Source organism: Amborella trichopoda, chromosome 1 (assembly GCF_054954075.1).
Source record: "Amborella trichopoda isolate Santa Cruz 75 chromosome 1, AtrichopodaSantaCruz75HAP2 v2.0, whole genome shotgun sequence".
Lineage (NCBI taxonomy): Eukaryota > Viridiplantae > Streptophyta > Magnoliopsida > Amborellales > Amborellaceae > Amborella > Amborella trichopoda.
In genome coordinates this window covers 60529569-60553297 of record NC_142336.1, presented here as the reverse complement: position 1 = coordinate 60553297, position 23729 = coordinate 60529569, and the positions used below count along the sequence as shown (strand labels likewise).

The window sequence follows — 23729 nt, the reverse complement described above, 5'->3', positions numbered from 1 at the left end:
GCCTTCTACAAGATTATAGGCTCTATTTGATTGATTTTTCCCGTATTGTTATGGATTTGGCTTGAAAATTTTTGGGTGCTCTATCACCTGTTTTTGGAATCTGCCCGACAGATTTCTCTATATTTCAACAAAACAAAACGATAGGGTTTTTGATATGCACGGAGACTGATTTCTCTATATTTCAACAAAACAAAACGATAGGGTGTTTTGATATACACGGAGCCTGATTTCTTCACATGAAGTATCCATAAATCTTTATTTATATTTTTTTATTTTGATTTTTCGCTTGAATTTAGGGTGCATATAATTTTAGGGTTATTGAAAACCCGGCGAGTTATTGATTTCTACGGTGATTTGAACCAAATATGTTCAAATTTGGTTTGACAGAATTCTTCCCTTCACGTTATTATAGATCTAATTCGATGGATCTAAACGCATTGTTGTATGGTTTAGGTTAAGAACTTATCGGGTCTAGGGTTTCCGAAAGAGTGTCCATTTTTCTGGAAAAAATTGTTTATAATTTGTAAAATTTTATGTTAAAAAATTTTTCTTTGTTTTTCAAATTGAACTTTTTTTTTTTTTGGACCAAATTCTTTGTTTATCAAATTGAAATTTTTTGTTGGGGTTCATTTTGACCATATTCTTTGTTTTTCAAATTTAACTTTTTTTTTTGGGGTTCATTTTGACTGAATATATCGTTCATTTTGATCATATATATGAATGATTTTATGCGAGTTCTATTGTAATATAATAAAACGATTTTCAAAAACTATGTTAAGGCTATTTGTTTTACCTCAATTTTTAAATATACATTCTTTTCAATATTCATAAAAAGTAAAATATGAAAACACAATCTAAAAAATGTTCTATTAGCCTAATTAACATAAGCCATATATTTTGATAAGATGATTAGATCTAGGTAGGAATTTTTTCCTTCTCAATTTCTTTAAAAATTTATTATTGTTACTTGAAAAAGGTTAGAAATAAAAACATAATTTTGTAAAGATCTAGATTTTGAAATTTATCAAATGAATAGTCTTAAAGCCATTGTTGGAGGGGTCTTGTTTTGATCATATTTAGAGAGCAAATTAAGTTTTACTTTTTTGGGGATTGATTATTAAGCTGAAAAAAAAGTTTGTGAAGTTCTGGAGCATACAAATGCCAAACATATGATTTTTTAAAAGTGTGGTTTTATAATGATATAATGACATGAAATCACTTCCCAAATACATAGATTCTAGGATGCGTATTCGATTTAATTTTTTATTTTTTTATTTAATTTTTATGATTGTTCATTGAAATAAAGCTAGTGTGTATTTAAAAGTTAGGGGTTAAACAAATGATCCTAACATAATTTTTGAATATTGCTTAATTATATTACTATATAACTCTTGTATGAAATCATTCCCCATATATATAAATGGAAAAATTGTTTCATATGACACAATCCAACATTTATATTTTTGCAATCCACGAGGTTTAAAGCATTCATCTTAAAGATGGATGCAAATGGATGATCTATCTAAAAACAATTGAAACTACCTGTCTAAATGATTTCTTAATATTATTATTTTTAATTTTCAAAATTCATTTATTTTTTCATATTCATGATTTCCATGTTAAAGATCACGTCATTGAAAATTAAATCCCAAAATCCTTCTCAAAAACAGATTTTTAAGAGGTGACTCGTTTCTACATGGACTCATAAAAACCGTGTCCACATATATATATAATATATATGCTACAGCCTCAACTCAGCTTGGGTTTGCCATGCAATAGGCATCAAAACATCGGAATTTACATATTTGAGAGCGAAAAAACCAATCTAAATCAAGAAAAGGAGAACTAGAGTATAAATAAATCGCTAGACAAAATTGGCTGACAACAAGAGTGCTAAGCAAAATTGAAGAATACGAATCTACACGGTGACTAACAGCGGGAGTACTCTTCGTCAAATTGGAGAATCTGAAATCAAGCTGGGTGAGGCCAGCTGGTTAACTGCAGCTGCTACTTCATTCTCTGCTCACCAAAACACGCACCTTCATCGGTCTTTCAAGAAGCTGCATAAAATGCTTAAGTAACTCGCCCATGGTAGGTTGACGGTCGCTCCCTTCAAAACATCATGCCCATGGTCCTCTCCATTTTCTCTAAATCTTCTTGTGACAAAAGAGTTTTCTTGCCACTGCCGCCACCAGATTTGTCATATGGTTGGGCCATTTTACGCAGGAACTGAAATCACAATCATCAGCAGTTCTCAGAAGATTATATAATTCCCAACCACGAGGGTACAATGCTAGGTACAAAATTTTGAGAAAGTTACAACATAGCGTAGAATTTGCTTTAAACAACAGGATACATCACATTTGTGGGTTCAGATTTATATAGATGGAAGCATGGTGTTCCTTCTTTATATCTTTAGTCAATGAACAATGAAAATCTGAAGTTCCCGATTCATAAGAGCTGCAAGCTTGCAACACTGAGTCTCGCATAAAAAACATGGGCTAACATCCAAGATAACAGTCTCATAAATGGACTAACGACCAAGATGAGGTTGTCAACGATTCTCAAGAGAACAAGAAATACAATTTTCAATTTTTTGTATCCATTTGGCAGTAACGAAAATTTCAAAAGGTTTTTTGCATGCCATCCCAAAAGTTTGTCCAAACTTTTATTGTCTTCTAAGGAAAAGAAAATGGAGTCCCCCTTAAAAAGAATTTTCCCGAGATGAAGGTCCAAATTGGTAATGTATCTCAAGAATGTAAGGTTCGTTAGGGAACCCTGTTATATCCTTCGCAGAGTTTATTATTTGCACAAGTGGGCTAGAGTTTCGAACCCTAAATTTAGTAAATATCCCCAAGAATCCGATAAGATAGAATCAGCAAAAGAATTATTTTCTGGATTCTTCGAATTTCACATGGAATGGATTGAGGTCAAGAAGCACCAAATTCAACACATCTCTTATGGCAGAATTTTCTAGCGCACAAATCAAATTTAATCAGCAACAAATCTTGAGAGTCTTGCAACAAATTCCAAACAGATATTACAAAAAATCTTGATAACAACTTTGGACAAAGGTTGAATAGGTTATAGAAGAAACATTACCTCACGTGCAATATGTAAAGCCATGTCAGTACTCAGATTAAGGTGTGCATCATGAAGATGTGATAATATCCATCCAGGTAATTTTGATCGCTTATCATGACGGCTATATCTGCAAAATTTTATATTATGCATGCATACATACACGAGTGGAAATGTTCAATCCACTGTCGCCAGAAAAGTAACAAAGATTACACAGATGATGATGACCTGATGAAATTGATAAGGAAGAAATTCCGAAGAATGATAGTGGTGCCAAATTTGCCACCATAAATGAAGAATTTCGAATAAACTCAATTATACCATGTACCAGAGCAAAAATACAGAAGCCTGGAATATTCCACCAGGAATATCTAGCATTGTAAGTCAGAGCAATGAAATGCCATCAAAACATGTTCCTAGACGGATCACATTGAAAAGGGTTTATATACGCATAACAGCTAGCTTGTGCAACAGGCAAACATAAGACAACACACCTCTTGTCAGCAAAAATCATCATGCCATAATCTGATTTGGAGCGAATAACACGGCCAACACATTGTGCAGCTTGCCTCTGATAAAAAGTTAGGAACAATACCATCCATGAAATATGAATGAATAATTGAAGATGGAACATGGATGTTATTCATCAAACCACCACATGGAAAAAAGAAAAAAATCATGTAAATGACCCAGGAAACAACAAAGACAGATTTATACCACAGCATCAAAAGTCAGGAAGTCCCCCTCCTTTATCTGAAATGTCTCTCTCAAATACTCTAACCGGGCAAGCAGGATTCTGCAAGAAAAGAGGCAATTATAAACCATCCTATGGCAGGGATAGACATATTTATGATTTTCACGGATACAAAAACTGACAAGAATATTATACTGCTTTTAACGGATATAAGGTACACTATCTCTAAATATATTTACTACTATATGCTTAACCCCTGAAAGAAACTCACTTTTATCAAAATGAACAATAACTACCAGGAATGAAATGAAGTACGTACTATTGTCAACAATATCACCAGGAAGAATAAAACCTGCTCAAAGTGTATTGAAAAGGAACCCCAAACATGATAACAAGCCTCCCATAGTGGCGATCGAAGTCTATACCTTCAGCTACTTTTCCCCTGTGAAATGGTCAGAGACTTTAGCTATTTTGTATGTACATAACTGCTGCATATTACAGTTTTGTATACAGCACAACGTTTTGGTGCATTAACATAATCAAATATATCAATTACTATAACATGAATTGAATAAGCATAGATGTATATATCACATAGGAAAAAGTTCTTATAAGGTTGCAACCTTACTTGTAAAAATAATGTTGTAGTAGTCTACATCCTCCATCTTATTTAAATGGTGTAGATTTGGCATTATCTTGAAAGATTTACCACTGACATTTTTTTAAAATAAATGTCAAATTTACACCATCTAACTAAAATGGGCAGTATAGAGCATCGCAAACTTACTTCTACAAGTAAGGCTGCCACCTTATACAAACCGCACCCCATCATATATGCAAACACCTTCACTACACAGACAAATGCAGCTGTACTCCATATGCAAGTGTCTAATGTCATTACAAGATAACATTATGTATTAAACCTGCAAATCCAAGACCCAATGTAAATGACAAAACCTGCCTAGTCACTGTTCCATGTCTATTCCTTAAGATCCAACGCATAGAAGGGAAAGAGAGGCGAATAACACAAAGTAATAATGATATCTATCTTCTCTCTTTTTCAACCAATAAAGCCTAAATTGTGATTTGTTTCCATAAATTCAGCTTCAAAATGAAAAATATATGCCAGAATGCAATATTTGCGAGCTTTGATTCCCGTGAATGGACATTTCCTCTCTTTGCCTACCAGAATACCTGTGATTGTGTGCACCCACATGCATGCATATGGAAAGGCATAGAAACATCTACCATGCAGTCATTAAGGAACACACATATTTATTTAAACACGGATGCTTGTTCACAAACAAACAAAAATCAGCATGTGCACAACTGGCACAAGCTCAAAAAATATGGCAGAACATAAGCCCACAAAAATAGAAAACATAATGGCATCAGACGAATTTGCGAAACTCAGTAAATGTCAAGCATAATCGTACAGGAATTTGTATTTATTATAGATATGCTTTCCCAAATCAATAATGTTTTCCAAGATAGCAACATGCAAGGCTATAACATATTGCTGCTATGGCCATCAAACAAGAGGGCCCCCATATAATGAGGCTGAGAGGTAATGGTTTTCAGGTACCAATTTCTGATGTCATGTATGGACGTCCATCCATGCCCTCCTTTGCCTTCCCTCTGTGACAACTACATTCATCTATTTCGCCCTGCTGCATCCACCTGTACCACACGCCTCTCTTCTTCATCCAAGTCTTCTCCTCCTGGCTCTACACTCATCTCTTCCCCTGGTAACCTAATCTCCTCTGCCCCCTCATCCCTTGTGTCCCCTGCAACCATTCCCTCCCTCGCATCCCCTCCTCTACCCTCGGCCAACCTCATTTCCTTGAGAGGCCTCCACTTCTCTTCCCAAGAACATTTCCTGGCTAAATCCCTCATTGACCATTTCCACCCCCGTAGCGGCGACCTCAGAGGCATAGAGAGGTGGGGACAACAGATTTGGGAAAGCCTGAGCTAGCCTGCCATAAACACTCAAGCGGTGATTTCCTCTTCTTATTCCCATCCAAAGGTAGTGCACTCAGAGCCCTAAACTAGTCCACTCCCCATTTCAAAGGGACCTCTCTTTCTCCTTCCAAATGGAGCAAGGACTGCAGGGCGTTTCTCTGAGAAAATCTGGCTTCAAGTTTCCCACATTTCCCTTCACACTTGCCACCCAGAAATTTTCAAGCTCATCAGTAACCATTGTGGGCCATTCATCTCCATCTATTGGAAGTCCTCCGAATTCCTACCTCTTGGTTCTAATCTGCTACTCATGGAATCCCTGAATCCCAAACTCATCCCTCCTTTTCTCTGGCTAGAGATCGAGGGTCAATACTATCGAACCCATATCTCCTGGTTCGCGGCTTCCTCTCCCTCATTGCGCCATTTCCAGGACCACGATTCCACTGCCCGAGTGATCATGAGACCAGACCACCAAGTTTCGGTGGTCCACAATGAGTGGACCACAGTAAGACACGAGATGCGGATGGGCGCCTCATCGTCGTCCAAGGTCATATCGCAGCGCCGTGATGGATCCCTTGCCTCCTTGATCGAGTGCGCAGATGGCCAACGATCGAACAGCCCCTGCCTCTAGCCCCTAACTCCTTACCCCATCACGTGCATGCCCACTCCTCTCCTCGTGACGTGGCCCAACCAGCTTTCCAGGGCCACGTTATTTTTCCACCACCCCAATTCAAACTACCCGCCCCTCAGGAGTGCCACCCTCACCTCTTGTACCCCTTTCCCTCAGCATGACACCTCGCCCCCTCACCCTTCCCCAGCCACCCATTCCATGAGCAACATGCCACCCTCTTGCCCCTCAACCCACATGACTGAAGTCCCACCCCCTACCCCTCTGCATTCCCCATCACTTCGGCAGTTGTCCCTCCCCTCATCACCGTCCACCTTGCCAGGTGGTCCATCCCCTTTTAGCCACTTCGTCAACCTAGAACCCCATCCCGAGGCCAGGATTTGGCCCCATCCTTTACCCCTCCCTCTTCCTCCTGCACCTGCTTTTTGCCCCTCTCCTTGCTTCATCCCCCAAACCCAGCGCCCATGACTCCACCCAGATGGCAAGAACCCATCCCTTGCAAATCCCAACCCTCACATTTCCTCGCCCCCATCCGCTCAACCCAGTAGGGTTGGATTACTGGGTTGAACTTTCCATCATCACCTCTCTCTTCTTCCCCCCCTATGTCCCCTGGCGTCTCACCATCTCCGTGGCCATAGCAAATCACCGCCTTGCCAGCGTCTCATCCTCCCTCGCCTCTCCTAACAGCCATTCTCTAGTATTGACGGAACAATGTTGCCTAATCCTCTCCTCCACCTCCCCCAATGTTTCTCCACCACCTGCGCCCGCAACAACACACCCCCTCGCTAGCACCTTTACCGCCCTCACCTCTCCTGGCTGCCTACCATCAACATCTACGCAACAAAGCTACCTTCCCTCCCCTCGACTTTTTCCTTCTCTCTCCTCCCTCCCCTTCGCCACCTTCTCTGAAACCTGCCCCTTTCTCCTCTCTCTCCCCCCCCCACCCACCCACGCACCCAGTTACCCTCATTCCCCCTTCCTTTCCCTTAAACCGGCTAATCCTTCACTACTTTCCTCCACATCGTCTCCTCCCTGTTCTCCAGCTTGCACCCTCTCACCTTCACCTCCCACCACCATGGCCCTCATCCCCTACTCTGAAGCCCCTTTTTCTCTGATCCTTGGTCTTTCCACTCCTAGCCCTGCCCTCTTGGGCATGGCCCCTGTCGGCTTCTACAACTCAACTCCTCCCTCTCCTGTTTTCCCCCCATTCGCATGGGTGTGCTACAATCTCCTTTCCCCCTAGCCTACCCCCTCCCCCCACCCCCAAAATTCTTGGTGGCAACACCACCATTCCTCTGGTCCTCTCCCCACCCTTGGAACTCTACCACCATCTTTTCCTAGCTACCTCACCCCTTCTCATCTGGCTTCAACCTGCACCTTACTACCTTGGATCTATCCCTCCCTCTCAATCTTACCATTTTGTCTTCTTTCCCCCCGCTATGGCCCCCATCACTAACCCCCTATCCCCACCATCCCCCTACCCCAACCTCACGGACCTATTCTCCCCCCCCCCCCTCCCCCCCCCTTCTCTTTCGTTTTTCAAACTCACCCTATGGACAAAGACAAGGCCCTGCTACGAAGGCTATCCTACCACTTCGTCCCCCCCCCCCCCTCCTCCCCTTGTTCTCCCAGAATCTGCCATCCCCCCTAAGACTTAGCAAAGAGTACGTTGTCGGCCTCTCCTCCTTTGGTGGACTCCCTCTTTGTGGAGAATATGGACAAGGCCCAAGGTGATCTCCTAACAATGTTAAAGGTCATAGGCTTCCAATATAATGGGGCCCAAAGAAGCTATCGAGGCGTTCATCACCGCTAATGCCCAAACTAGATGCAAAGTAAGTCCCAAGGGAAAGAAAGAACTCACAAATTTAGAATTCGGGATCAATGGTGACGAGAGAGGCCACAACCCGCTCCAATCCTACCTCTGACACTGCCACCCCAGCAAGTCAGTCCTCTCGGTGCTCCCCTATAAGCGTCACCCACTCCCCACTTGCCACATGAAACTCCTCACTTGGAACATCCAGGACCTAGACAACTCCGTGAAACGAAGGACAACCCATAGTTTTTGTGCCTCTCTCCCTCCAACTGTCCTAGCCCTTGTCGAGATCATGGTCCATGAACCCACCCACCCCTTAATTCGCCAAGTTTGGGGATCTAGACCGTGCAACTAACTCACCCTGCCTTCTCAAGGACCTCGGGAGGAATTTGGGTTATCCGGGACCCAACTATTCACTCCCTTACCTCATCGCATGTGGGAACCTTCACAGTTACCGCCGCCTTCTCAATAACCTCAAATGGCCTTCTCTGAAAATTCACAGCAATGTATGGCCCAAATGCAAACTCCCACAGAGACTATTTTTTAGCAAGAACTGGACCTCATTCCCTCTCTTCCTCATCCAATCTGGTGCATAGGAGGGGATTTCAATGTAACTAGGTGGTCTTTCAAATGCAACTCCATTCCCTCCATCACTCCCTCCAGGGTCCAGTTCTCTAATTCGTGTCTAAAAACCACCTCCCTGACATCCCCCTCCAAGGGGTTGTCTTTACCTGAGCTAACCACTCTCATAACCCCTCCCTCTCTAAACTCAATAGGTATCTCTCATTTCCCTCGCCTAGAATTCCCAATTCCCTGGAACCAATGCCCTAGCTCTCCCCAAACCCACCTCATACCACCGGCCATTCTTTTGGATACCCAACCGGCACTCTGAGGCCCTAAGCCTTTCCGGTTGAAACTAGCTTGGCTCGAAGAGCCCGACATTCTTTCACTCATCCCATCTTGGTGGGGGTCTTTCTGCCCCCAGGTCCAAGGCAGAGCAGGGTTCCACCTGTAGCATAAGCATCAACTACTTAAAGGCTCTCTTAAGAACTGGGTCATTCAGCTCCTTGGAAACTTCAGGGGCCAGAAGGATACCCTACATTGATCAATCCAGCATTGGCATACTATCAAGGAGAGTTGCGTTCTATCATCCAAGGAACACAATCTTCATACGCAAAGCAAGATCTCCTTCCATGAAGTCCTTTGAAAGGAATAAACTCTAGTCACAGCACTTCAGAGTCAAATGACTTAAACACGGCGACCTAAACACAACATTCTTCCATAAAATTGCAAATTGTCGCCAAAGGGACAACACAACCAAAGTGGCAAACTAGTCTTGGACCAGCCCCCACTGGTGGAGAGAGCCATCATAGTCTTCTTTCATAACCTGTTCACCCAACCCTACAATCCCAGACCTAACATGGTGAATCTCTCTTTCCGCTCCATTCCCCAAGAACAAGTTGACTGGCTTGAACAGCCCTTCTCTGAGGATGAAATCTTTAATGCCATCAACGACCTCAGTCAAAATCGTGTCCCAGGGCCGGATGAGTACCCCGTGGCCCTGTTCAAGATTTTTTGTGCCTCACTCAAAGTTGATGTTCAAGCCCTTTTCGAAGAATTCTACTCTCGAGGATCATTCACAAAGCCATGAATGCCACGTTCATCGCCTTGATTCACAAAATCGAACAAGCGGAAGAGCTCAAAGATTTCAGACCTATTAGTTTGGTCAACTCTTACTATAAATTTTTGTCCAATGTTCTGGTCTCTAGACTCAAAGAAGTTCTTCATTGGGCCAACTCCCTCTATGTGGGGGCCTTCATTTAAACCATCAACTTCTTGAAGGAGCTTTGGTGGCCCACAAGTGCATTCACTCTAGGCACCTTGCAAATATCCGGGGGTTGGTCATCAAATTGGATTGGGAAAAGGCGTACGACCATGTGAACTAGTCCATACTCAATTGGGCCCACGCCAGAATGGGCTTTGGGCTTCATTGGCAAACCTAGATCTAGGGTTGTGTCTCTAACGCTTTCTTCTCCATTCTTCTTAATGGATCCCTAAGGGCTTCTTCCCATCCTCTAAGGGTCTAAGGCAGAGAGACCCTCTCTTGCCTTTCTTGTTCATGATTGCATTAGAGGTCTTCAGCCACTCCATCTCGAGGTTGTACAGTAACGACGTTCTCTCAGGTTTCAAAATTGGCCGCCAAGGTCTTGAGATCTTTCATCAGCAATACGCGGATGACACGCTCTTGTTTTGCGAAGCCAAGCCCCAACAGAGTGACTCTCTGTTATTGTTCCTTAAATGCTTCGAGATGGCCACGAGCTTTCGAGTCAACATGGCCAAAATGACCATGACAGGCATCATGACGAACCCCCAAAGAGTCCAATTCCTAGCCAACAGAATCCTGGGGGAGGGGGTCTACATAGTTACCAGAATCCTCTAAGGAGGGGGTCATTTCTGCTCTGGAAGCTTAATCCCACAGTCCGTAACACGGGATCTCGACTTTGGGCGATTCCATGATATTTGGGATCTCGATTCCAGGGAATCAGGGAACTCGATCCCATGTAATGGGATCCTGGTCCCTATACCCAAAATCAAGGTTCTATGATTCAGCGAAACCGCGATTTTACCAACTTGCAATCGAGTATCCTCTACTTTGAGATTGAGTTTCATCGCCAAGTTTCTTGGTTTGTATATAACGAAGTAGTGATCTCCAATTTTTTATGACCTATAAACTTTCTGAATACCATGATTTCCTATGTATTTTGCAACTCATAACTTTACACGCCTTATGAATTGTGGCTTGTATATAATTTCAAAGAAAGGCAACAAGAGAGAGCAGGGAGAGAGAAGGAAGTAGTTGGAAAGAGATAAAGTTAGTCACGAGTTCTAGTGAGAATTGAGGTCGTGATCAATACACTTAACTTCCTTGGGCTAGTTCATTAGGTCTTGTCCACCTCCTGAAGGACTTCTATCGCTTGAGTGCAAGTCAATCAAATTGATCCACTCACAGGGTGGCTTTATGGGTGATGGAATAACGTATATGCCTGGATAATGCGAGGTCTCTCTTGTATATATGTCATTAAGCCCTTAGCAATCTTTGATAGAGGAAAGCTATTGGGAACTATATATGGCAATGTATTTCCATTTTTCTTGCTCAATGGAATTCGGTCCCTAATTACAATGTAGTGGATAACTGAACTTCAGGAACCTCAATCTTAGACATGCCAGTGCACAATCCCATTTACTAAGGAATTCGCTCCTTTGCAGATATGGAATATGCTCCAAAATAGTTAGGGATCTTGATTCCTATACCTGACCCTGTACAGACCTCGTTCCCTCGAGCATGGAGCCTACCTCGCTCCACGCACCCGCTCCCGATCCTAGAGCTCTTGTTGCTCCTGTTCTCGGTAACTATGTTGCGGATCATCTAAAAAGAGAGAAACTGGAGGATTTTTCAAGAGGAGTACCGCTCAATTGGGGCTCTCAAAGATCAAATTAGAACCTCTATCATCTTTTGGGCCAAAAACAACAAACATTTCAGGAATTCATCTTCTTCTGACTTCTACCAGAACTGGCAGGCACAATTGCATTCGCAATCCACTCAGGTACCTCGCTTGTTCCTTTGGAGGCCACCTGATTCTGGCCAGATTAAGCTTAATTTCGACTGGTGTTCTCTAGGTAACCTGGGACCTGCAGGCATAGGGAGCCTCTTTAGAGACAAGGACGGGCGAACGCTGTTTTCCTACTCTCGACCCAACGGTTTCGAAGACTCCAATACTGTTGATGCTGCGTCCCTCCTCAAAGGCCTTAAATCTTTCAATCCATCCTGGAGTCCTATCACGGTCATTGAGGGGAACTTCAAAAATGTTGGATGCATGGGGATCACGATCCTCCCCTTTCCCATGGAGCTTTGAACATATTTATGATGCAATTTCCCAACTTTTCAGGGCTATTCATGTCTCTTGGATGCATATTTCGTGGGAAGCCAACACAGCCACTGATTCCCTAGCTAAAGAGCGAGCTACATAGCTGACAAAACTCGCTGCACGATCCCGAGGGGACTCTCTAGCACCCTTTTGAGCACGGAGTGCCCATGTTGTATCTATTAGTTGATACTGTATAGCACTTTTTGGTTGCCCTTTTAAGGGCTCACATTTTTTGGAAGGGCCCCTCATCTGTAGGGTGCCTAATCTCTCTCGCTTGTACTTTCTTTACTTAATACAACAGTTAAACATATTTTAAAAAAGAAGAAGAAGAGAGAGATAACAAAATGGAATTTAATAATCAGACAAGTGAGCCCAGATCATTCAAATCGAGAAGCATCTCAGATAAAAGTATGTCCAAAGTTCCACATCACAAGATGTACCTGGCGACAGAGAAAAAGACTGCTCCCCTACCGCAGTCACAAGCCTTGCGATAGTTATCTAAAGCCAAAGTAGTTTCTACTACATCTTGTGTCTCAATAAAGACAAGCTTATGCTGCATTACATCCTACACCCAAGAATGAACATAGGAGTATATTAGATATAAGATTACACACAGAACCAAATATATTTGTTATTCTGCAAAAGGTGATTTCTTTGAAATAAAAAAATAAATAATAAAATTGCAATTCCATATTTTTTCGAACTTAAAAGTTTTTACATCATGAAAGGATCAGTTGAATGGACATTGATAGGAACAAATACATTTATAGGTATCAGAGCAACAACAACAACAACAGCTGCAGCAGCAGCATTGCATCCTACACCCAAGAATGAATATAGGAGTATATTAAAAAAAAAGACTAAGCACATAACCACATATATTTGTTATTCTGCAAGGTGATTTCTTTGAAATAAATAAATAACTAACAGAATTGCAATTCCATAGCAAAGCAGCTGGCAACAACAGCAGCAACAACAAGAAGAACAACAATATAACAACAATGACAACAAATCCTCACCTGTAAAATACCCATTTCATTCCAGCTATTAACTATGCCATCCATATAAGAGTAGCTGACAAAGAAACAAACAATGCCATCTGGTACAGCAGCCACCATCTCCAACAACAGCCTCCCATAGTTCCTAACTACACCAGGATCACTTCGCATATCAAACTTTGTACTTACTGGAAGTTGATCGCTGAAATACACCCGGCAAACATTTATTTAGGAATAAACCAAACCACAACAGGAAATACTTGAACAAGGTTCAATATCATGTTTGTAACCAAGAGATTCTGTAACAAATGTACATTGCCGTGCAAAATGAAAGGTACCATGTGCAAACACTTTCTTGTTGAATAGTTTTGATTTTAATGGGCATCTCAAATTAAGAGCTTCCATACGAACCACAATTTTGGGTTCTGGCATGACATAGAAGAAAAATAGTGCTTTCATATTAAATACTTGTGTAAAAGGAGACACAAGTGTCCTCTTTTTCTTTCCTTCCATTTTTTTTTTTTTTTTGGGGGGGGGGGCGACAATGAGCGACTGTATTGTATTAAGGAAGTAAAACTGATATAAAATTCAGTACCATTTACACAATAGGAGAAGTATGTAAAAAGAGAAGATGAAGTTAAAACAAAGTTACAGACTGCAAGGCACTGTTGATGGCATTGTTTTTACAAAACCTTGGCCTCCTTCCCTCCAACTGACAGAGTATTACAGAAGATATATTATGGGCGATATCAAATACACATTTCCATAGTAATCTAGTAAATAGTCAAGTGAAAAGAGACATGAGTACGCATTTATGTTCCGAATAAGATACAATCAAGGTACATACAAACATAGTTGTTGGAAATGCCTAGGAACCCGAATTGTGTTAGGAATCGGAATTGCGGAATCGTGGTTGGCTAGAAGATTCCTGTTTTCAGAATCGACATCCGTAGAATCACGGGGAGCAAGATTCCTATTTTTGGGTTTCGAGAATTGCCCAAAATGAAATCGAGATTCCACCACGTATGGAATCAAGATTCTGACCTCCTTGAAATTGAGATTCCTACCTCCTTGAAATCGACCCCCAAGGAATCAAGATTCTGAAATCTTAGGAATCGAGTTTCCAACGTATGTCGAACCGATATTTGCACCAGTTTGGAATCGAGATTCCAACATATTTGGAGTCGAGTTTCTGATGTATGTGAAGCTGATATTCATGCCAGTTTGGAATAGGGATTCATTTTAGTTTAGAATCGATCTTGATCCCAACTGATAATCGAGATTTGTAACTCTATGGAGTCAAGTACGAAGCCCCATAGGACAAGTTTTCTATATCAACGGCATCTTGTGCTTTATCGACCTAGAACCAATTTAAGTATTCGATATCAAATGTCTCTTATTAGACTTGTAGAAGGGTTCCTCAAATTTGAAGTTAATGTATTTGATTATTGAACTTAGGGTCAAGTAGTCCACTAGAAAAATTATCTACAGAAGATACAAATGTTATCACATATATCCCTAAATCTAAATTGTGAACTTAACTTCATTATTATACAGACGAAGTAGGATTTTCTTTGTGCCATGATATTTATTGTATGGCATCTATAGAGTACCTTCCACGTGTCAGAACCATCGGACATAGGCAATCCCTTGTTAGAGACATTGTGAAACTCTGACTAACAACAGGGTTGAATTTCAGAAGACGAGGATATAAATCAACGGGGCTCAGAGTCCCTGAAGTTATTACAACGGACTGGAACCGTTCAAAAACAGGCTTTATCGCAAGTGATGCATCGAGGCAGCTAAGCTGGACAACACAAACAAATTGACAATAGAAAGCTGGTCATGGGAATGCATACACACACACACACATACACAAAAATACATGAAACTCGGATGAATGCATGGAAAAAAGCATCTCCACATATAGGATTAATCAGCCTCACTTACCTGTAATATCGGATCTGGTACATGTGGCATCCTCTCATCAAAAGGTTCAATTATGATGGAAAACCCGTGTGAGTAGGTGGCAACTAATGTAGCGAAATCACAAACAGTTTGGATATGTAAGAATTCATCAGTCTCAGCAATTTCAAGCGTCAAAAGAAGGGAATGCAAACGATCATAGCAAAATTTCAGTATTTTCTGATCAATCCCAGCTTGGGTGCTTATTGAGGCCACAAAAGCCACTGGCCCTTCAGTCTCCACATTCTCAGTTTGCAAACGGCCATCCAAATATTGTACGAGCCTCCTTAAAACACCTAGAAAATGCTCGGCTTTCCGAATACTCCCAGGCACAGCCTCCCTCAGAATGTCCTCGGGCAAAACAGGGTTGGAAAGCCAGGAGTCCGTGACTTCAAACAACATACATAGACATGTAAAACCATCATTATATCATGACATTCTAGAAGAATATAATTAAATGGAAAGAAAGCACAACAATGTCTGGGTGATTATACATACCAGGCAAATTCCCTCTGTGTGCCAAACCCTCCACAAGCCTATTATACTCAGAGCGCAACCTATTTGCATCTGTAGCCTTGAACCTTCATAACAAATCAATTGTTCATACTTCATACATTATTCAAACTGATATTTGTAACTTCCCTCATATGCATTTGTGAGAAAAACAAAACAAATTATCAAACAGTTACAGACATTACGCACTTTTCAATGGTTTGGGCAATCTTCTTGAGGTTCCGGGTGGCACCATCAAGAGTCTGCTGCCTGATATTGACGCTGAGAGCCTCAATGCACACATTGTCGATGTTATGGGCCTCATCAAACACAACAATGCACTCCCTCTGCATCTCCCGAGATATGATCCCTGCCACCTTTGGGTCCAGCAGGTACTGATAGTTGTACACCACCACATTTGCGAAGCGGATCATATGGCGCGCCAAGAAGTATGGGCACCACCCCTTCTCCCTTCCATAGGCACGAAGGTCCTGGAGGGTGTAAACCCCGGGGGGCAAGAGAACACCTTCCGAGGATGATGCTTCTCTGTCATATTTCTCGTAAAATTGGCACATGGGGATGTTGGGGTTGTCAGCAGCGAGGGCGCGCACCCAGGATGCAGTGAGCTTGCGGCAGCCGGCATCAACGCTGTCACGAGAGGAGGCAGAGTTGACGGAAGGATTTATGCAAAGGTTCTTTCGGGAGCTAAGACCGAGGGCGAGCAGGCGTGCAGAGGGGCCAAGCTGAGAGAGCTGGAACTCATGGAGGAGGCGCAGCTCAGCCAGGACCTTCTCCATCTCATGGACGGTGCGGGTGCAGTAGATGAGCTTCTTGATGCCATTGGATTGGTTAGATGAAAGGAGATAGGATGTGATGAGGGAGAGGAGGGTGATGGTCTTTCCAGTGCCTGTGGGCATCTCGAGGAGGCAGTGGCCCTTTGCATCAAGGGCATGCTTCAGCTCGACCATGTACTCATACTGCTCTGGGTATATGTGCTCATAGGGGAAGTAGACGGTGAGTTCATCGATCTTGAACTTCATTCTGATGATCTTTCTTGCCAACTGATCAACTAATAACTCAATAGCAGCAAGCAGGTCACGAGACAATTATCCTAACAGCACCATTCCATTCCATGCATTCAAAAATCTTCTTTCTGCGGCACAAGGATGGAAACACAGACAACATCTCAAGATTTCAAGAACAAGTACCAACACTATATGGGAAAGCAAAGTCAACAAATATAACACAAATGCACATTTAAACTAAGTGAGCAAGATACAAGCTTTTTGATCATGTTAAGGTGCTGAACCAGTAAACATTGTTTGATAAGGAATTTTTCAATAAATAAAAGGTCAAAGAACAAAGAACACAAAAGCTTAACATGGGTCAAGAGATGCCCCTGAGGCAACATCTCCAAGACTAACCAGTCTACCTCTGCATCCACGAAAAGCGCTCAAAATTTCAATATTTTCATCACCATTTTTAGGAAGATAACAATAAGCAGAAGGGTGGATTTCATCCGGTAGCGGGAGAAAGAACATAACTCACGGTGTAGAAAAGCTGAAAATCAAAGTCCATCAATAATTCTCTCGGAATTACAGAATGGCCATTTCTAAGTTACACATCTAGAGTTATCATTCTTTATTGCATTTATTCTACTACTAGTTTGCCCTTAAGGGTAATTTAGTAAATTGCAATACATATCTCTCGTGTGTGTGTGTGGATGCTTGTTTGAGTGTGTGTGTGAGTGCTGCTGGCTGTATTCGTAAGTGAAGTGTGGAAAGTAATAGACGGGACGGGGTATTGGGTCTCTTTGTCCCCCAATTTTCACATGGTATCAGAGCTTCCTCAAGCTCTAACCTGGTAAGTCTCAATTCCTAGCATCTCTTCCAGTATTTCCACTCTAGATTTTATTGAACATTTTACTTTCACTCTCTGAAGTGGGTTCTTCCCCCCTTCAATTTCTCTCCCTCTCTAGGCTCGAAGCTGATTCCCAATTCATTTCCTTTCCTTTTTTCTCTCTTTATCTCTATAGAGCTGAATTGGGTTTTCCTTATCTTTCTTCCATTTACTTCTTTAACAACTGCTTCAATCGTCTCTTTTCAATTCCCCACTTCTGTACTCTCTCTTACAAGTTGGCAATCATCGTCCACCATATTCACAATTCTCTCAAACTCATAAACCCTAAATATTAGCAAATATTTGTTCATATTATCACTCTATCCAATTTTCTGTTTACTTTCTCCTTTCTCCTTCAATCTCAAATCTCCACTCCATCAAACGCTAAATCAGTAAACCTCAGAAATTTTTATTTCACTCACTCATGTCATCCTCAAGTTTTTGGACACTATCTTCTCCAAATCATTGCCGATCATACGCTCACTGCTGACCAACTGCGAAGAAGGGGCTTTTCCCAACCTAATAGACACATACTTTGCAGAAAGTGCTAAAGAATCCCATGCACACCTATATATACATTGCCCGGTTGCAGTCCAGCTATGGGGAAATCTACTGAAGGATTTCCAGTGGACATGGATGATCCCTGCCACCACCCAAAAAATTATTCAAGGGCCTTTTCTCTCCATCATATTGGAGAGGCTCAATCCACAATTTGGCACTTTGGTTAGAAAGAAATCAAAGAACTTTTGAGGAAAAAGAAGTAAATTACCTCTGCTATTGCACAACATATTAGGGACATCACTTCCTTTTGGACAAACAATTACAGGCGTATGGAATGTTTCACTGGGAGTGACTTTGACTCAAACTGGTACAATATAATCACCCACAGGCCCAATAATCCGCAGTCAAGACCACCAAATGCTGGCTCAATCAAGCTAAATGTAGATGGTTGTTCACTACGAACCCCAGGGCCTAGTGGTTTTGGTGGATCTTCAGGGATAGCTTTGGAAACATGCTACTATCCTTTTCGAGGTATATAGGACACACAGGGCTCCACTGTGGCAGAAGCATTGGCATTACTAGAAGTATTCAAAAGCTGTTTTACATGACATCGACAAGGTGTCGATATTTAGTGCGTGTTAGGCTGTCTAGTACTTGGGGCTAAAAATCTGTTTATGCCCATACAGTGTATTACTCTATAAGCAGTTTATATATAATAATTCCAAAAAATAAACACATCGTAAGTGACCGAGACAATAGCTTGTGCCTTTTTAAGTCGATGGGGAGAGAGACGTCCAGGGTTCAATGCCCCACTCATGCATTATTTTATATCTAACCTTTCACTTCGTAAAACGTTATATATAATACATACGCCATCATTTGCATTAATAAATAGGCACACTAGATGGCAGAACCAATGTTGAATTAACAAGGAATGGGATTAACAAAACATAACAAGTAAAATAACAGAATGGAATTAACAAAACATAAGAAATAAAATAACAGATTAAGATAAAAACATCAACTTATTAATAAAAAGTATTGGAATACTTACATAAAATTAGATACACCAGCACACCAACACACTCTAAAACTTTTACAATCTTTTTAGAGAAAGAGAGAGAGAATAGAGAGTAGGAAAGAAGGCTAAGCAAACTTCAAACTTAAGCACACTTCGAGAGATCATAAGTAGGTTTCAAGACTTGACTTTCAGTCTTTTCTTTAGCAAGATATTTAACAAGTGCATCCCTTTTTTCAAGTGGGTCAATGCTTTTGTCAATTATATCTAATACCAAATTTTGTTCTTCAGAGAGTACATTACGACTAAGAACTTGCATGTTTAACAAGGCTTTATAATGATCACATTTACAATCCTCTTCAGCCTCACTAGTATTAGAAGTTTCAGTATCGATGTCAACAACTTCATCTTCTGAGTCTGTCTCATAAATAGATAAGTCTTCATCAGAAGAGTCTCCTCGAAGGAGGATTTGCTCTAGTTGTCTTCTGAGACCTTCATCAGAGTTTTCGTTAATTTTTTGTTTTGTCCTACACCTATTTGCATAATGCCCATAACGGCCACATTTTTTACAAATAGATATTTTTCTTTTTGGTTTCCTATTCTTGGGTTCAGGATCTTCCTTACTTGAGTTGAATATTTTCCTTTTTTGTTTTCTATGATATTTTCTGTTTTTCTTATACTCACTTCTTTTAGAGTCATTCTTATAGTTTTTGGAGTGAGTTTTTTCAGGAAAAGGATAATAACCAAATTGTTCACAAAAGTCTCCCATTTCTCTTTTGCCAGTGATCTTTTGTTTTTCAAGTTGTCTTTTAAGCTTGAGGTCAGTACAAAGTTCTAAACCAGTAGCGCAAATTTCATTATCAAGCTGGCCAAGAGTATAATTCTCATAGGGGATTTCTTTTCCTCCATTAGCATTTTTAAGCTTAGTCTTAACCTTCTCTCTAAATAGAGCTGGGAGTCCATTCAAGAATTGAGACTTCCAATGTATATCTCTATCATCATTTTTGGTAAGTAATTGAGTAGGGAAAACACCTTTGTACCATCTATAATGAGAAAGGTCAAGACATTTGAGGTTTTCCAAAAGTTCTCTGGTTCTTTCATTCCAGATAGAGGTATCTCCTATGAAGTGTAGGGCAATAGGATAAATTAGTGTATTGACACAATCATCATCCTGAGAAGGTATTTCTTGCTTGACACCCTAATTATAGACGGTGGTATTTCTTTCATCATCTCGTAAATAGAAGTCCCACCATCCTTTTAGTTGCCCTGTAAACGTATTGATTATGGATCTAGCAATGTCGGGGTCTCTATTTCCGTGATTAGCATATGCTTGAGCGTACATAATCATATGCTTAATTAAATTCATCTTTTGATATTCTGACAGAGCATCAATATTCCATTCAACTATAGACCTCCCATCATATTGAGAATATATCTTCTTCATATTGAAGATGAAGAGGGGAAGGCCTAGGATAATACATTTTTGAAGTAGCAGTAGGCCAAGTCTTTGTTCTATAGTTTATTCTATTGATTTGGTTAGGTTGATCAGGATTCTTAAACATATCCTCAAGTTTAAGGATTTCTTCATTGCTAATATCTTCAAGCATATTTGCAGCTGGATCTTTATCTTTGCTCTTTTCATCACTTATTTTAAGGGTAGCAAGCATGTTAACTAATTCATCAAAGAATTCATTTTCTTCTTTGAGAGTTGGTCCAAGTTTAAAGGTTTTATTAGAAAGAGGAATAGCAGGTTTAAACAAGACAGGTTTAAGTTTCTCCTTTTCATTAGGAGGCTGGATTTGTGCTGAGGTAGAGGGCCTATTATTTAGGCTTTCTTCTATTCTTGTGCTTTGTTGACTTATACTTTGTAGGAATAGGTTAGTATAATTATTTTGTTCAATTAGATGATGATTCAGACTTTCTAAATTTGCGGGTCTCTATAACATCCCCTCATCTTTAGGGGTATAGATCTGCTTATAAGGAACGGTTCTAGATTTAGGTAAATCAACGGTCGTTTCAGGAGGATGGATACTTTCTTGTTCTCCATTTGGAGTTTTGCAAGTTTTATATATTTTTGTAAGGATGGCAATGGTTGCAGGATTCTTATTTTTAGGAGTATACAAGTTATCAGGAAATGTTTTCCCTTTTGAGTCCATATAATACTTCAACTAGGTAAAGAACCTTATATTAATTTTGTTCTTTATCATAGTCCTGATATATTCGTCATCAAGGAATTTCTTAAGGGGTTTGCTATGTTTAAGAAACCATTCTCTTATTTCTCTATTTTCTTCAGAGTAAAAATCTTGCCTTAAGAGTTTGTAATTGATTTCGAAATTTTCAACTTCAAGCATATTAACAGATCCTTCAGGGATATTGGAGCTGTATCCCATGTCAGAAAAAGTTGGTCCTTGGGAACCATCAGAATCTTTATCATTTTGTATTGAAGGATTTCCTACCTTATAGGTAGGTTGGACAATTTATTGATTCTTAAGCTGATCAAGTCCTTCTATGACAACATCCTTACTACCCTTTTCTTTTTCAGCTTCTGTCTGTGGCACAGAGGAGAAAGAGATTCTAAGGGGTTCATGCATCCTAGATGATTCAGAACTGAAGGACATTCTTGGAGGCTACCTAGGGTTCCTATTTTGATTAAGGAAAGTTCTAAGAAGAGGATAGAATTGAATTTCTACCTTCCATTCAGCATATTGAGTTATTTGACTGATTTCTTGATTTTGTACAGGCTTAGGAGGGACAGCACAAGGTAAGGTCCATCTTTCAAGTAAATTCACCTGATCCCCTGAAATAGTTCTAGGGATGATTAAATTTGACTTTTCAACATTAGTCTGGAAAGAGTAGTCTGACCCTTAGAGTCAATTGTCCGAACATTAGGACAGTTAGTGGTCATAGCCTTATAGCAGACCCTATAGGTAACCGCTATATTTTGTGACCCGACATCCATGTCAAAACCATTAGTTAAGAGGTTGAGAGTAAGGACTTTCAAAATACGAGGGTCGGTTAAGGAAACTGAGAATCTTGGGAAGCAGTTAAAATAAACTGGTCCCTCACAGAGACTGGATTCAACAGCCCCTAATAGGGAGACTATAAACTGTCTATGCCTACTATCTCTTAAACATAAGAGGATAGGTGTTTGAAGCCCAGCCCTAGTTAAGGGCCTAATCCCAACTTGAACAAGACGAATGTGTAGATAATTATATTTTCTTTTTTTAAATTCTTCAATGCGGTTTTTGTTTAATAAATTTATGGTAGTCTCAGCATTTAAGACAGATCTGGTTTCTTCGTCAGTTTTAATTGCATAATCACTCCTAAATTCAAAAGAAGTTTGTGCTGATATCCCAAATGCTTTTTGAAAGAAAGAAGCATATTGTTGAACTACCTTATGAGCTCGACTTCAATGAAAAATTCATCCCTACCAAATCTAGGCTTATTCAAATGAGTAGCCGTCTTCTAGAAATTTGTAAAAAGGAAATTCAGAACCTTCTTGATAAAAAACCTAATCCGAAATTCTTATTCACCCTGGAGTTGTCCCGCCTTTTTTGTAGAAAAAGCCTCTGAAAAGGAAAGAGGGGTACCAAGACTTGTTATTAACTACAAACCCTTAAATAAAGCTTTAAGATGGATTAGATACCCAATTCCTAATAAGAGAGATTTGCTTAACCGTCTCTATGAAGCACAAATATTTTCTAAATTTGATATGAAGTCTGGATTCTGGCAAATTCAAATTGCAGAAAAAGATAGGTATAAAACTGCTTTCACTGTACCATTTGGTCATTATGAATGGAATGTAATGCCATTTGGATTAAAAAATGTTCCCTCTGAGTTCCAACACATCATGAATGATATATTTACACCATTTACCCAATTTATGATTGTCTATATTGATAATGTGTTAGTCTATTTTAACCTATAGAACAACACTGGAAGCACCTTGCAGTCTTTTTGCAGGAAACTAAAAATGCAGGATTAGTCTTGTTTGGAAAATTCAACTATTCCAAACCAAAATTTGATTTTTAGGTCCTAATGTCCATAACCATTCCATTATTCCTATCGATCGAGCAATAAGTTTTGCATAGCATTTTTCCTGATAAAATCAAAGACAGAACCCAATTACAAAGGTTTCTGGGACGTCTTAATTATATTTCTGACTTTTACAAAGATCTTGCAAAAGTCAGTGCTATACCCTATGATCGTTTAAAAAAGAATTTTCTAGAATGGGGCGAAGAACATACTTTAGCAGTTCAAAAAATAAAATTAAAAGCGAAAGAATTACCTTGTCTTGCAATACCACATCCTAACGCTTTTAAAATTATAGAGACTGATTCATCTGAAATTGGCTTTGGAGGTATTTTAAAACAAAAAATGCCTGATTCAAAAAAAGAACAATTAGTAAGATTTATGTCCAAAAAGAGGAATGATACTCAAAAAAACTATTCCACAATTAAAAAGGAAATCCTCTCCATTGTTTGCTGTGTGTTAAAATTCGAGGATGATATCTTTAGCCAAAAGTTCTTAATCAGAATAGACTGCAAAGCAGCCAAAGATGTTATTGACAAAAATGTCAAAATCTTAGTTTCGAAACAAAAATTTGCGAGATGGCAAGCCATACTTGCCACCTTCGATTTTGATATCCAACACATTTCAGGAAATACTAATTCTTACCGGATTTCTTAACACGAGAGTTTTTGCAAGGACTCCAGGGGAAAAACTCAAATGAAACCCAGCGGTGAAACCTCAAGA

General features: G+C 40.3%; 1 protein-coding gene across 13 annotated transcripts in view; it reads right to left on the bottom strand.

Moving 5' to 3' along the window:
• Positions 1-1671: 1671 nt before the first annotated feature.
• The window catches only part of UVH6 (RAD3-like DNA-binding helicase protein), a 32345-nt gene continuing 10287 nt past the window's right edge, over positions 1672-23729 (bottom strand). For 2 of the 13 annotated variants that reach the window (XM_006850658.4, XM_020671195.2), the window contains 11 exons: positions 15767-16709; positions 15563-15645; positions 15050-15453; positions 14713-14906; positions 13121-13301; positions 12542-12666; positions 4128-4217; positions 3799-3877; positions 3576-3652; positions 3103-3211; positions 1672-2229 (listed from right to left, as the gene is read on the bottom strand). In XM_006850658.4, the coding sequence (XP_006850721.1) occupies positions 2113-2229; positions 3103-3211; positions 3576-3652; positions 3799-3877; positions 4128-4217; positions 12542-12666; positions 13121-13301; positions 14713-14906; positions 15050-15453; positions 15563-15645; positions 15767-16596 (2289 nt within the window). In that variant the 5' untranslated portion in view covers positions 16597-16709 and the 3' untranslated portion in view covers positions 1672-2112. Of the gene's footprint in view, positions 2230-3102; positions 3212-3373; positions 3653-3700; positions 3878-4094; positions 4218-12541; positions 12667-13120; positions 13302-14712; positions 14907-15049; positions 15454-15562; positions 15646-15766; positions 16710-23262; positions 23356-23729 lie in introns of those variants that run through there. The other 11 variants (XR_016044090.1, XM_020671194.2, XR_016044089.1 and 8 more) reach the window with 11 other exon arrangements.